Below are 14,250 nucleotides of genomic sequence, written 5' to 3' on the forward strand. Positions count from 1 at the left end.
CCACAATGTTTCCTATAAAGTGCACTTTATGCATCCATAACACCCGTTGTGGACCCAAACAAGTCACCGTGCCCCCCTGTTCCAAACTACATTTTATTAGTCTTCATATTAGAGAATGGTGCAGCACAGTCAACATTATGAAATTCTCTTGTGTCTGTAGATAACAATTGTATTTTTCTCCCAGAGTGCTTCTAATGCCCAAATCCTACAATCACCAGCTTTAATTTTTAGCTTTGTTTGATCAGAGGGTTCATTAAATATTCAATTATACTACTTTAATCTTAGAAATTTTGAATAAAGACAACTGGACACTTATAGACCTTGAGTACATTGGTGAAAGATTTATTTTAGATTTAGATTATGTCAGATTCATTTTTAAAAAAGTATGAAGTAAAATATTATATAAAATTAATCTCTCTGCCTCTGGTAGCTTTTACGCAGTATCAGGAGAGAACGAAGTTAAATCCATGTGCAGGGTTTATTAAGTTAAACACACAGCAAATAATTCAAGTCATCAGTCAAATATCAGAGTCCAGAAAGGCAAAAAAAAATAAAAATAAACAGAAATAGCAGTCAGCGTGGTAAACAATTTGAATCACAATCCAAGAACGAGAAAAACCAAGAAACAGAAACAGGGTCAGCAAGAACACTGATCAATACTTTGAGTGGAAGGGATGGTGGCATCATGTTAAATTCTTGACACCGGAGGAGAACGTGTGAACAAGAAGTGGTCAAAATTTCAGGGAGCGCTCCCTCATGTGGGTGGGAGGGAAGACGGCTAGCGAGTCTGTCACAGTAGCATTAATGTTGGGAAACATTACATCTTGTATTATACTGTAAATTGTTCATTCAGCCTTCAGTCCCCAAACTCCAATTCAGTACACTGAAAAGAGAGCTAATAATGTTCCTGGAAAAATAGGAACATTTAGCACTTTAAGGAAGTTCTATTTGTGGAAATGTGCCAAATTCAATAGCATCCAAACATTTTTCCAATTTAATTACTCACTTACAATTGATAAATTTACCAATAAATTGGTTGGCTGAATTGGTGAAAACACAGTAAAGCACTTGAATTCTAAAGTGAGTGGTTGTATGAAGAATCCACCTTACAGACAATAGAAGACAGATAAATTACATGCTGAAGTCTGAGTGAATGGAGTTCAGAAACTGGCCCGATCTCTCACCCTCTGACACACTCATCTTCTCATACATGTGTAAATCATCACAGAGCGTTATTCTCTAGTGAATCAAAAATCAGTTTAACTACAATGCTTTTTAAAATGTACTTCTTTTTAAGTCAAGTATGTTCTAACAGATGAAACCATTTTATGATGTTTTTAATTGTTATCTAACTGATAGATGAAAACATTAAGTTGAAATGTGTAGTGTTTATGAGTAAAGTAGCTAAACTACTTTTCTCATTTCAATGCAGAGGATTAGATACTTATGGAATTGTTTCACTAGCATTCATATTAAACACCTATATCGGCTAAAGTTTTCTGATAACATGCCACTATTTTTGAAAATGCAGAACTTTGGTCTTGTGTGAATGCACACAGACAGCTAATGGTTTATCTTTTGTGGTTTGCGGTTTGCCCTCTAGTAAGAAAGGGGCTGAACTTGTTGAAGCTGTTTTCAGGGCAAAGTGAATTTACAGTTGGCATCTAAAGTTTATGCAAACAGTTTACTTAGTAAAGATAATGTTAGCTAAGTTGCATGGCGATTACTGGATTATTTACATTTGGCTTGTGCTATAATGCTATTAGAAGACCACAACATTATCAATCAGTGTACAATGGCAGTGTGTGTGTTTTTCCTGTTGATTACAATAGCGATGTTTTCACTCTAACATTATTCACTGGGTCTTAGAAATATTTGTTGGAAATATTTGTTTTTTTTGGAATAATATTAAAATATTCAAATCCCAAAATGTACACAAACTAATGGCACTAAACATTCTGTGTGTTTGCATGGATGTATAATGAGACACTTTAAACTCATCAGCATTCAAACATTTCATGTTTATATCCTCACGAAGTGGTGAGTTACTCACAGAATGTTTAACTAGCTATGTTAATGGTCCTCTTATCATACTGCTACGTAGTTATTTGGCTGAATACAGATGAGGAGCAAAAAAAAGCATTGCACTAGCTAAGCCATTGGGTTTTTATGCCTTGCAGCTGTAATTAAAGTTTAATCAAACACAAATTTGACCCTATCACATCTCACTTACCTTTCAAAGATCAACTGATAAGACAAATCACTGTATGAGATGTGACAAGGCTCAGTTTTGAACAGACATGGAAAGCATTTTACTAACATGACATGTTGGACGTGAGAATGATATACTACTGTGGTCCTGTGTTTTATTTTTCCTTATTAAATTTAGATGTTTTTTGCTCAAAATGGAATCTGATACCATAAACCACTGAACAGATTTTACGTCATTTACCCTGAGAGTGTATAAAGCAAACACTCATACTCCAAATAGCCACACAGCCTTTTTCCTGCAACCATGTTATGCACATGACTCTTGTGATCTCTGTTAGATATTACCACTAAACAGATAATGTGTTTCTCAGTTTCTTAATACTTTAAAACTACATATGCAAAAATATAAACTTATCCCTAGTCTAAGTGTTCACTCGTGAAGGCACAGACATCGCTATCTCACTGTGTTGATGAGGAGCTATCAGATAAGCTGATGAGAAATAGCCATAGAGTCATGTTGGAGGGAGGGGTTGCCATGGCAACCACAGCTGATTAAAAGTGCCTTAAGTAAAGGCCAGATCACGTTCCACAGCCTGGCACAGGAGAAGAGCACATCCAAATCTTGCAGCCGTAGACAAAATAGAAGTCTGTGTTTGTTGTGATTGGGCCAGGACTTGAGCAGAAAGTTAACATGTTTTAAGTTGAAGATGGAGGACAAGCACAAAGAGGAGCAGAGGGATAAGATTAGAAAAGATAAGAAAGTCCGTATTAAATACCCTTCTTAAAAAATAAATAAATGAATAAATAAATAAATAAAAAGGCATTATTCAAATACTGCTACCTCCCACACATGCAGGCAAAATGACATGAAAAAACACGGAAGCCTTTATTTAATGTGGTGTGTGCATGGATGCACAGTGTGACACTTTAAAATTGGTTCAGCAGGTACACTCTGACATTAAATCATTACATCCTTACTTAATTTTACATCTTCAGAAGGCAATTTTAAAATAGCAAACCTAACCGTATCACCACACAGTTAGTCGGATGAATATAAATGAGGAGCGACAAACTCAGCTTTGCTCTGGCTACGCAATTCGTTTTCCTGTGGAGAGACAGGGAGCACTTCTGCTTTGCATTTACACCTTGAAGCTGGAATTAAAGTTTAATCAAATACAAATTTGACACCTTTTCCTGCTTACCATTTAAAATAAATAAATAAATAAATAAAATGAAGGCTCCTAGTATTTTACCACCCAATATAGTGGATTATGCAATGTTTTCACAGTATACAATAAAAATATTTTACAATGTACAAATTATTTCCACTTTTCATATGAGGCTTAATTATAATAGATGAAACATATATTACTGTATATACATATTTATGTACTGGTACTGAGCTTAAAACACCTTGTTTATGTCTCTACAAGTTTAATAAGTTAGACAGCAAAATAATTTGAGTCACTGACGGATCTGATAACTATAAACATTAATGTCATTTAAAAACAGGTATTTCATGAAAAATATTGTATGCAAAATAGAGCAAAAATAATACAAGATCATGTAGCATGTCATCTTCCTTCCAGGTATAACAAGTAGATAGACAAGGCATAAAAGCAAATCAGGTATACGTTAACATATTTGTTAAAAAAAAAAATAAAATACTGCTGTCCAAACCATTTCCTTACCACAGCAATAATTTTTATTGATGATTTTTTTTAAATGGAATGCAGGAATCTGATATATTATATAAACAAGCATTAGGGTCCAAAAGTCTGAGACTGCTAGTAAAAATGATGCTATTTTGCGTTTTTCCAAGTTTAATAAAGCCAGAAATTTGATACTGATACCAAACATTACAATTCCTGAAACCAAAATAGTACTTTGGCAGAAAAACTTATGAAGATAAACTCTCAGTTGGACTGGACAGAGAAAACCTGTCTCAGGCTACATATGTAACTCGGATCCCTGAGAAAGATATGAGGTGCTGCGTCATGCCTTGATGCTATGGGAATGCCCTTGCAGCTCAGAGAGCTTAAGACTGTGTAAACACCTGCCAATTTTATTTGTCTGAAAGGGGTCAGGTGATGTAGCAGTGCGCATCAGCAAGACTGTAAAAGGGCATCTGTGTCACATATTTCCGGATTCTAATTGTCTGAAGGAAGACATCAGGCATGCCTTATGAGTGGCAAGCAAGGCATCTTGTTCCTTTCTTGGAGAACCTCATGTTCTCTTTCGAGAGAACTGAATGCTGTGTTATGGCTTGACACTATGGGAATGCCAATACTAATGCGGCCACACGAGGAAAGGTGCCTGCCCCGCAGGGCCGTGTGAATTGGCACTTGGTGCAGATGGGACCAGATCACAGGACCTGAGACCCAGGGATTAAGCTAAATTAAACTGTACAACCTAAGGAATGTGTGTTGAGAGGACCAGCCTGCCATAGCACAAACATCATGCAGAAGGATGCCTCTGGCTATGGCATTAGACTATACTACACTTCTAGTGGAGTGGACCCTGATATCCAGAGGCAAAGCCATTCAGTACACCTCGTAGGGCTGTGTGATGGCAGCTATAACCCAGTGAGAGAGACAATGCTTGGTCATATGTTTACCACTGTTGTGGCCACCAAAGCAGACAAAGAGTTGAGGGGACTTACCCCACTGGCCTGAGTGCTGGATGTAGGCCCTAGACGCTAAAATGTTTTTGCTTCAGTGACTCGTGAGTCAGAGAAAAGAAGGCATGCAGGACGTTTGGTATGTATGTGTTTTGTGTTACTGATGTGCACTTGAGAAGACATAGACTCCACAAGTCTGTGTAAGCCCTAAAACATCTGAACATGTGCAGCCATTGAAAGGAAAAGACATAATCAACATCACAAAATTATGCTTACATTTAAAAAAAGGGTTTAGATAATTCTGTTATTTTATATTCTAAAAATACTGTTCCAAATTTGAAATTAAATTATCCAGCTTTCCAGTGGGGTCTTAAATCTATGGATCCACATGTATATTTTAAATTATAAAATAGGTTCTGAATATTACATAGATTGCGCAGTATAGTTTCTACGATTCTTCTATTTTGTTTTCCATAAGGACCTCATTGGAAAATCAGTTTGAGCATGTGCTTGAAAAGTTTTGTTAGACATTTATCTACTCTGCATATTATACATATCCTGTACCCGATTGTGTGTCAGGTGCTGCTTTAGGCGGATTCAGTAACCTCTCTGAACTGTATACACCTGCCAAACACCATCCCTAACAGAATTATAGTGAGATCTAATCTGGCTTTATCTTTACTGAAGAATAGGATTCAAAACTCAAAGTGTGTCAGAGAGCATGTAGCATGCCCCAAATCTTTTACAATATTTATCAGGGTAGTGCGCTCCTTTTATTTTCTCCAACTCTCTTTCTCTTGTGCTCTCCTGAGTAAAGATGGCTGATGTCTATATCTTCAAATTGGTCTTGTGTGTAACCGTAGTTACTAGCTGCAATTCTAGCTGGGCAGTGAGACATTTACTTGTTTGTTATGTGTTTGTGTTAGATGAACTAATTTGAAGGCCTGAATGATATGATTAAGTTACAAACATTAGGTGATAGAACTCAAATGTAAATGTCCTTTTGTTTCATTTTTATGTGTAAAATGTGATAGTGTGTTTAGCACAGATACAAAGTTTATTGCATACTAAACCTGTATCATGTTCCACTCTTACAGCCAAACTCAACCACAATTCTGTTAAACAAAGTGTTTGCATGCATGCATGTGTCAAGGAGAGAGGGAGAGAGAGAGAGAGGGAGAGAGAGAGAGGGAGAGAGAGAGAGAGAGAAAGTAAGTGAGAGAAAGATGTAATTAGAGAATGTGTTGAAAGTAGGATTATTCTCAAGCACCTGCCACTTTTCTGGATTAGATCGAAGCAATTCCAGCCCTTGCCCACTCAAAGCACTCGGCAGCTGCTGCTCCTTCATTTCTCAAAGTGTGTATGCATCCTCTGTTCCACACCATCTGATAGATTAATCCCTGCCTAAAACAACAACAACAACAACAACAACAACAAAAAACACTCCTTCGCCTTTAAGAGCATTTCTTTTCTCTGGTTTTGTTGATGTTCATCATTACTGTGTATTTATGTCAGCTCTGTTAACTGTAATAGCCTCTGGGCTGTTTAAAGAGTTTCCTTGTGGACATTATACAAAGATTCTTGTTCATACTCAACCTCAACATCACCTGCAGCTCAAGCAATGACTGTGAAAGAGGATTATGAATTTTTATTTTTTATTTTTTTCGTTTTAAAACTATATACTTCATGTATTTTTGCTATTTTGGCATCTAACCCTAACCCTATGAGACCTATTTGCTGTATAGATAAGAGTTAGGAGCTGTTTTCAGGTGCTTATTTATTTATTTATTTGCATATTTGTTAAAGTATATGTTTTTAATCTCACATTGTATAGGAATGAAATGATAATTCAGTTTTTAGAAAAATGGACTAGTCCTAATTAGATGTGAGTGTTTGCTGATAGTGGTTTAATCTAGCCTGCTCTTGGCCTGTTTTCATTTACATTTATATGAGATAGATGAGCTGTTAAAAGCTTCACTTCTTTTGTCTGACCCCACTCATCTTTCACTACATCTATCCTCCATTTGAGCTGCTTCTCCAAATTAAAACTGTCTTCCACAAACAAATGGCAAAACCTGCCTCATAAACAGCAGTAAATCCACAAAACACATCTCCCATAGATAAATAATACACGGCATGACATGTAATGTACAATTTGCGTGATTTTTCACAGACTAGACGAGTTTGATTAATACACATTTTAAGCATTAATGCCAACTTGTTCAAGCTTTAAATCCTAAGCCTTCTCCATTCATTATGTTAATTTTACTCTGGCTTTCAAAGGGGAAATTGTTAGCAGGTTCATAAGGATGGTTTAGCCATGGGGTAGATATGGTTTTTCATACCGAGTGATTAAAATTGATTTTTGATCTAAGTTGCTTTTGCTTCATCATCATGATCTAATTTCATTAATCATCTGTGACACCTGAATGAAGATAGAATGAATATGTGAAAATAACCATAGTTCTGATATTAGCTTCCAAAATGAAGTTCAAGAATATAATGCATTCTTAAGCAACACACACATACACACACACACACACACACACACACACACAGCTATTATTTAAAGCTTAGCTAAAGGACAGAGCTGGAGCAGAGCTTCACTGTTATATATAAGCACATACTCTACCCAATAAATCAAAGTAAACAGCTAGAGGTGGTACTCTTTGCCTCTACAAAACTTTTAAGCCTTAAAATCAGATTATTTACAGATATTTAATTTATAAATACTTAAGCATAACCATTGAGCACAATAAACAGTTCTTTGGTGTGTTCTTATGGCACAACCCTTAAAAGTTAATTGTAGCAGAGGATGACATCTTCAAACCTTCTCAAAAACTTTAGCAGGATGCTTTTATCTGTGTGTGTGTGTGTGTGTGTGTGTGTGTGTGTGTGTGTGTGTGCACGTGTGTGTGTGTGCACGTGTATGTGAAAATCTTTTTATGTTATCTATCTAAGCCATTGTAGTATAAAGTATTTTAATATATATATATATATATATATATATATATATATATATATATATATATATATATATATATATATATATACACATTATATACCACTTAGAATTATGAGCTAAAATACATTCATGGCATTTGACAGATGCACTTATCCAGATGCACTTAGTGAAAACTATATTTTACATTTATACATCTAGGCAGTTTAGGGTTGCTAGGGCTTAGCAGCAACAGAGCTGGGATGTGAAGTCACAACCTTCTAACCGTATTTGTGTGTATGAGAAAGATAGAGTCAGATAGACAGACGGACAGACAGACAGACAGACAGAGAGACAGACAGACAGACAGACAGACAGAGACAAGGTATGTGGATGCTTAGTCTTTGGGGAAACCTTCAGCAAGACATATGGCAATAGGTCATGATCGAGGACTTAAGTATAAGTGTGTTGAGAACATGTTCACACCTAGTTATTAGTGTGAAAAGGTTTATGTGAAGCCTGCAGCGATACTGTGCATGTGCTGTTGTGTGTGTGTGGTCTGGAAAGCTCTTCTGTCTCTGTAATGTGTGAATGCACTGCAGCACCAAGCATGAGTCCGGTTTTAATAGCATTTGATTTCTCCACATATCGCCAGCCCTACAGTCCCTCTATTGTAGTAGCCTGACTGACTTGCAGCCTCAGCTTTGTGTATACTTCTCTCAGAGATCAAACACAATTAAGTTCAATCATCCTGCTGTTTCAGCCAGAGTAGATCTAGACTAGCGTAGGTGTATACTTTGAGGGCTCCACTGTGGCCTCTATTCGTTTGTTCTTCCTCCATCATTCTGAACTTGGTTAATGGTGTGAGTCATGAAAGGCCGCAGTACGCATACCATGACCCTCACTCAGTCTCTCCATGAGAGCATACATCAGTCTCTCTTAGTCAAGCCACACAGCTGCTTTTGTGTTTGACACACACTGTCTGTAGCTTTGTTTCGGCATGCACTCAGGGATTTTAGGCCAGCAATAATCGCAGGGATGAATGCGAATTGATGGAGCTGGAGCTAGAATATCAAATCTGTCTCTGTGGGAGAATGATATTCTCCAGCATCACTATGTAAAGCTAAAATGGTCAGGTGGCTGGGGGTTGGGGGTGAGCAAAGGCAGAATGCTGTTGGATTGCTCATATTGATACAGTAGTTGTGTGCTGTGTGAAAGGAGAGGTGGTGGTGGGGAGGTGTTGTGGGGTGGATGGGTGCTGATAGCTTATTGTGTAAGGAAGGGTATTGTTGCATGGCCACAGAGAGAACAGTGGGGAACATTATTTTGCAGTGTGGAGGCTAGAAAAATGATAAAGAATAACTATCTCAGGAGTCATGAGGTCTTACCTGGTGACATATTGTCTATCATGCCAACAATTTCTGGCCTATACATTCTAACAAGATGGATGTAACACATAATGGGGATATTTATATTGTGGTGCTGTTTAATTATTGATGTAATAATTTTTTACAACTCTCTGTTATCTCATGATTTAATTAATTATTTTATTAATTTATTTGTTTGTTTGTTGGTTTGTTTACCACCACAGAATATCTTGATTGTGATGCGAACAGTATAAATGTGAGCTATAGAAGTGACAGTAAGCTCAATACAGCAGTTAACTATAGGGCACAGAGGCAACAATAAAGATTTCGCTTGGTAAAACCTGTTAGGATAGACTCGCAGCGTCGGATCCAAGTGCAGGTGAACCGTCTTACTAAGAAAAATAACAACAATCCAGGTAGACTGGATCACCAGACAGGCTATCACAGGCAATGCCAAAAACAAAGAAGAATATGAAATAGTCTATGGTCAAAACTGGTATATCAAAATGAATGTTTGGTGTTTTCAGAAACGCTGAGTAAACTCTGCAAGTTCTTCACAGCAATCACTAGATTTGAGAGTTTATATACACACATAAAGTGTTGTACCTGATTCTCATTCTTAAAACACAGTGGTTATTTTAGTGCTGATTTGGGAATGCTTTAGGCTTGTGATCCAGGAGCTCTTTTAAAGATTGATGGCATCATGAAGTGCACTCATGAATTGCAAGTAGCAGGATATTTTATCCCCAAACCTGGTATCTTTTGCCAGAAGATTTGGATGTAGATCTTTTAGCAAAATAGTTTTTAGTGTGAGAAAACAATCTCAGTGGATTGAAATGGCTGTTAAACCAAAAACCTGTGTAAAGAATGTGAGGTTTTCTTTATGGAGGAGTTGTCTATGATTCCTCTACAACTTAAAATAATAATGCTTCTGATTGCTGACTAGCATCCAAATTATTAATGATTCAGTTTCTAAATAAAGTTATTATCATTGTTTTGCATGTACCATCATGTAACAAAGAGATTAATCAGCTGTAATGCTCTTCAGATATCAATGTTGATATGGTCGTCACACTGTAAAGGTTTCTTTCTTCTTCTTCTTCTCTCTCGCTCTCTTTCTCTCTCTATCCTTCTCTTTATCTTTTTATCAGGTACAGTTTTGGTGGAGAACATGCAGATTAATGGTCGAGCGCAGGATCCAGGCCGCACCATAGCTCTTACTTTGCTGGGGAACTATGACTACTGGGTTATACTGGACCCTATCCTCCAGAGACTCTACCTTAACAGCACAGGAAGAGTACTGGACCGAGACGTGAGTGGGGGTTGTGGGTGCTAATGGTTGTTTATTTGTGATATGTGCATTAAGAAAAATCATAGGGACCAGCCACATATCTCCACAAGATTAAAACTGACAGATATTTTTATTTCAAACTCCTTCTCTTCCAGCCCCCCAGATATATCACCACTATAGTGGTTCAGGTTCAGTGCACTAATGAGCTGGTGGGCACTGTTATTCTGCATGAGGTGCGCATCGTGGTACGCGACAGGAACGACAACATCCCGCAGTTCCAGCAGCCTCGCTATTACGTGGCAGTCAATGAGGTGAGGTCATTACTGCTTTAGGATCTTAGTCAGGAGTCTTTCATATCATAATAGACATACACCACATGGCCAAAGGTTTGTGGACGCATGACCATAATACTCAAATTTGCTTTTTGTACATTCCATTTGAGATACAGTCCTCAATTTGCTACTTGCTACTGAAGCAAGGCTGTGGGAATTTGCCCTTTCAACGACAAGAGCATAAGTGGAGTCAAGCACTGATGTCATTATTTCAGTTCATTCTAAAGGTGTTCGCTAGGATTGAGATCAGGGCTCTGTGCAGGTCACATGAGTTCTTTCAGTCCAATCTTAGTAAACTATATTTACATTGAGATTGTTTTGTGCATAGGAGCAGTGTCATGCTGGAATAAATATGAGACCCTAAGTTCCTGTGAAGGTAAATATTAATGCAATAGCATACAGAGACATTCTATATAATTGTTTGCTTCTACCTTTGTGGCATCAGTTTAAGGAAGAACCACATACGAGCTTAAAAAATCTGGTGTCCACAAACTTTTTCCCATATAGTGTAGTCAAAAAATTTCATTAAAATCTTACAAAGTTGAAAAGTTTACCAATATGCATATATGATTTATTGCTCTTGATGAAAATATTAAATCTGTCTCTGCTGTGTCACACTGTTTGTTCATTTAATGCAAACTGTTTTTGGTGGACAGTGAAACCTGCACAAAAATGTATATAGATGCCAGTAGATACACTGCTAAGAGAACATGTGGGATCCTTAGACTGCTTCAAGTGATTTAATTTTATTTTAATGGCGTAAAGGTTAATGTTCATTGGACTACAGGCTTGGCACATGGATGCACTGTCAGTGAGTGTATAATGGGGTGGGCAGGTGGTGGAAGGATCACAGTATACTGTACTCAGTAAGAGTAGACAGTAGAAAGTAAAATGCATTTTTGTTGCATCAGACTCGACACAGCACTTTCTACATATGATAATAGTGAGACCTACCAGAGGGGCTAAACTTCGTAACCAACTGCAATCATTGGAATGGTAATGAACATGATTTACAGCAATTTAAATCTTAAAAACTGCAGATTCACAGTGTGTTTCGAATGACACTGGTCAGTAGCCTAAATCATGAAAGCATTATGCAACTAGTGTAGGTTGTTATTTCATCTTTGTCATTTGTTAATACTGTACAACTTGGTAAGTACACAATTCCTTTTTATTATGTGTTTATTTTAGAAATTAGTTTTTTTATTTATAGGTTTTGGCTAGGTATTTGTAACTATCAGTGAATTTTTGCTGAGTTTTGATGATCTAAGCTAGCAGTTTATTTTAATAGTCTTTTTTTTTTTTGTGCAACATGGCAGACACCGCTGATGCTGTCAGCCTGATTTGGGGAAAGTCTTTTGATACTCTTATATATGAGGAGAGACTGAGAACAGGAGGCAGGCCAATGATTGATTTAATTTAGAAGTCAGGGAGCAACACTATATCCTTTCAGCTGTCTTTGTGCAGTACAGATGACTGGCTGACAGGTAGTGCCATACACGGTTATATACTTTACCTTGGCTTGGACTGGAGAGCTTGAACGTGGCCAATTTGCTGTCCCTTTAGTTTTAGTACATTTAAACTTTCCCTCTCTCCCTTTTTAATTTTAGTACAGCTCAGTTTCAGCCAGCGGCATGCAATACAATAAACAATATTTAAATATTGGGACAGAATTGCATGTGCTGATGACACTTTACAGCTGCATGACTAATGTGGTTATGCATCAGGCTGCAAGAGTTTTTCATTTTCAGACTTTGTGTCTTAATACTGTAGATGTGAGTAATGCAGCTCAGCACCAATGATTGGTTGGCCAGTACTGTCTGTTGTGTGCCTAAAGCTCTGGAACTAGTAGAGAAGCCATGCTATTTATCTTGATTAAAGTGATTGACATAATCCTGGTATGCATTTTTCTTTGGCAATAGAAGAAATGAAAGAGAGACTGGTGTTGAAGTAATTATACAGACATTGCACACATTTTTCCCTTATGTTCGTCAGGTCTAATGTTGCTCACTCCCCCTTTTCTGTTACTCTGTTAAAAGTAGAAACACACAATAACACTTTCTGATGGATTGATTCATGGTGCACTGTAGGAGAAAACCGACTCCAACCTACATTGGCCCAGGCTAGCTCCTGCAATCTGACTATAAGTTTAAACAACTGTTCTAAGTAAAAATTCAAAGAAGAAATGATCAGCCAAACTCACGAAGACTGGATTCAGTTGAGGTAGGTTTATTGACAGTCGTATAGACAGCAATTAACCAGCTGGTACCAGGGATACAAGTTTGTCCAGTAGACGATACTTGCACCGAAGCACTGCTGATTGCAACAAGCTTATATACAGTTCTGACATGCCCCCCCCTTTTTTGCCATACCCCCTTCGTTATCCAATCATAATTCCGCTCACGTACACAGTTTCGCCCGCTTCAGAAATTACCATTATTTCCACATTGGAAAGTTTTGCCCGTGCTTTAGGCCCTCTCAATTTTCCATTATTTCCATCCGGAGGGCCCCGGTCTCATGGACTTTGGACCTACGTCATCAGGCCATGGAGTTTATAAGTTGGTTTCATGTGCTTTTTGACTTATTCTCTTTTTCTGGGGTCTTTTTCAACACAACTCAACATAACACACTTATTCATGGGTATGTATGGATTTTCCTTGTACTCTAGCACTTTTTCTCTTCTATATGATTAAAACCTGTTCTTCTACTGTTCAGTCTCTGTGAAGATGGTGTGCAGTGGTCATTGGTTTACTCATTACCCCAGTGGCCATGTATTGCATATGCTTACTAAGGCCCTGCTTGTGGTGTGTTCTAGCTTCAATCTCTGCATGGGTCGCACACCTTCTGGATGAAACCGACCTTTCCACACCTTCACCTACTGCTGATCTTTTTACTGAGGTCATTACTCATTATATCCAGGATATGGAGAGTCGTGGTCGACCCAGCGACACGTCTGCTGTTAAGGGGGTTGATGTTTCAACACAGACTGCTACAGTTGTTACCAAGTCTACTCAGACTCTTCCACCTCCATCTACACATACTCAGGCTACTCAAGCTCCATGGCGTGTCAATAAAAGGACTCAACACCCTCCTCGCTATGCTGTCAAACCTTTTTATGTTAAGAAGTGACTCCTCATGATTGTGCATTTCTTTATTAAAACCCTTCTGCTCAGTTCTTCCTCAATGCTGTGTGCGCGTGTCTTTTTCTGCCTGTGTGTGTGTGCGAGTTGGTTTCTGTGTATTCTTAGCCTATAGGGGTGGTTAATCAATCACTGACCCCGACGACCTGCTTGCTTCCTGACCTATGCACAGTATAACACTTGACTCTTGATGCACGTTTTTCTCATCTCATCTTTCCCCTGGGCCGTGGTGTATCTTTATCTTATAAAAAATCCCACATAATTCCCCCCTTTTGTAGCTGCAGAGCTACAAACTCGATGGAGTTATGGGTGGCAAAGGGAAGCATGTCATATTTTATGCTGGCACAA

At 37.9% G+C, this 14,250-nt stretch overlaps 1 protein-coding gene across 1 annotated transcript in view; it reads left to right on the top strand.

Annotated features, from left to right (window-relative positions):
* The window catches only part of pcdh15a (protocadherin-related 15a), a 185,766-nt gene that overhangs the window by 42,808 nt on the left and 128,708 nt on the right, over nucleotides 1-14,250 (top strand). The window contains exons 5-6 of the mRNA XM_060872456.1: nucleotides 10,291-10,451; nucleotides 10,586-10,741. Of these exons, the coding sequence (XP_060728439.1) occupies nucleotides 10,291-10,451; nucleotides 10,586-10,741 (317 nt within the window). The remainder of the gene's footprint in view (nucleotides 1-10,290; nucleotides 10,452-10,585; nucleotides 10,742-14,250) is intronic.

The sequence above is a fragment of the Tachysurus vachellii genome, chromosome 6 (genome assembly GCF_030014155.1).
Source record: "Tachysurus vachellii isolate PV-2020 chromosome 6, HZAU_Pvac_v1, whole genome shotgun sequence".
Classification (NCBI taxonomy): domain Eukaryota; kingdom Metazoa; phylum Chordata; class Actinopteri; order Siluriformes; family Bagridae; genus Tachysurus; species Tachysurus vachellii.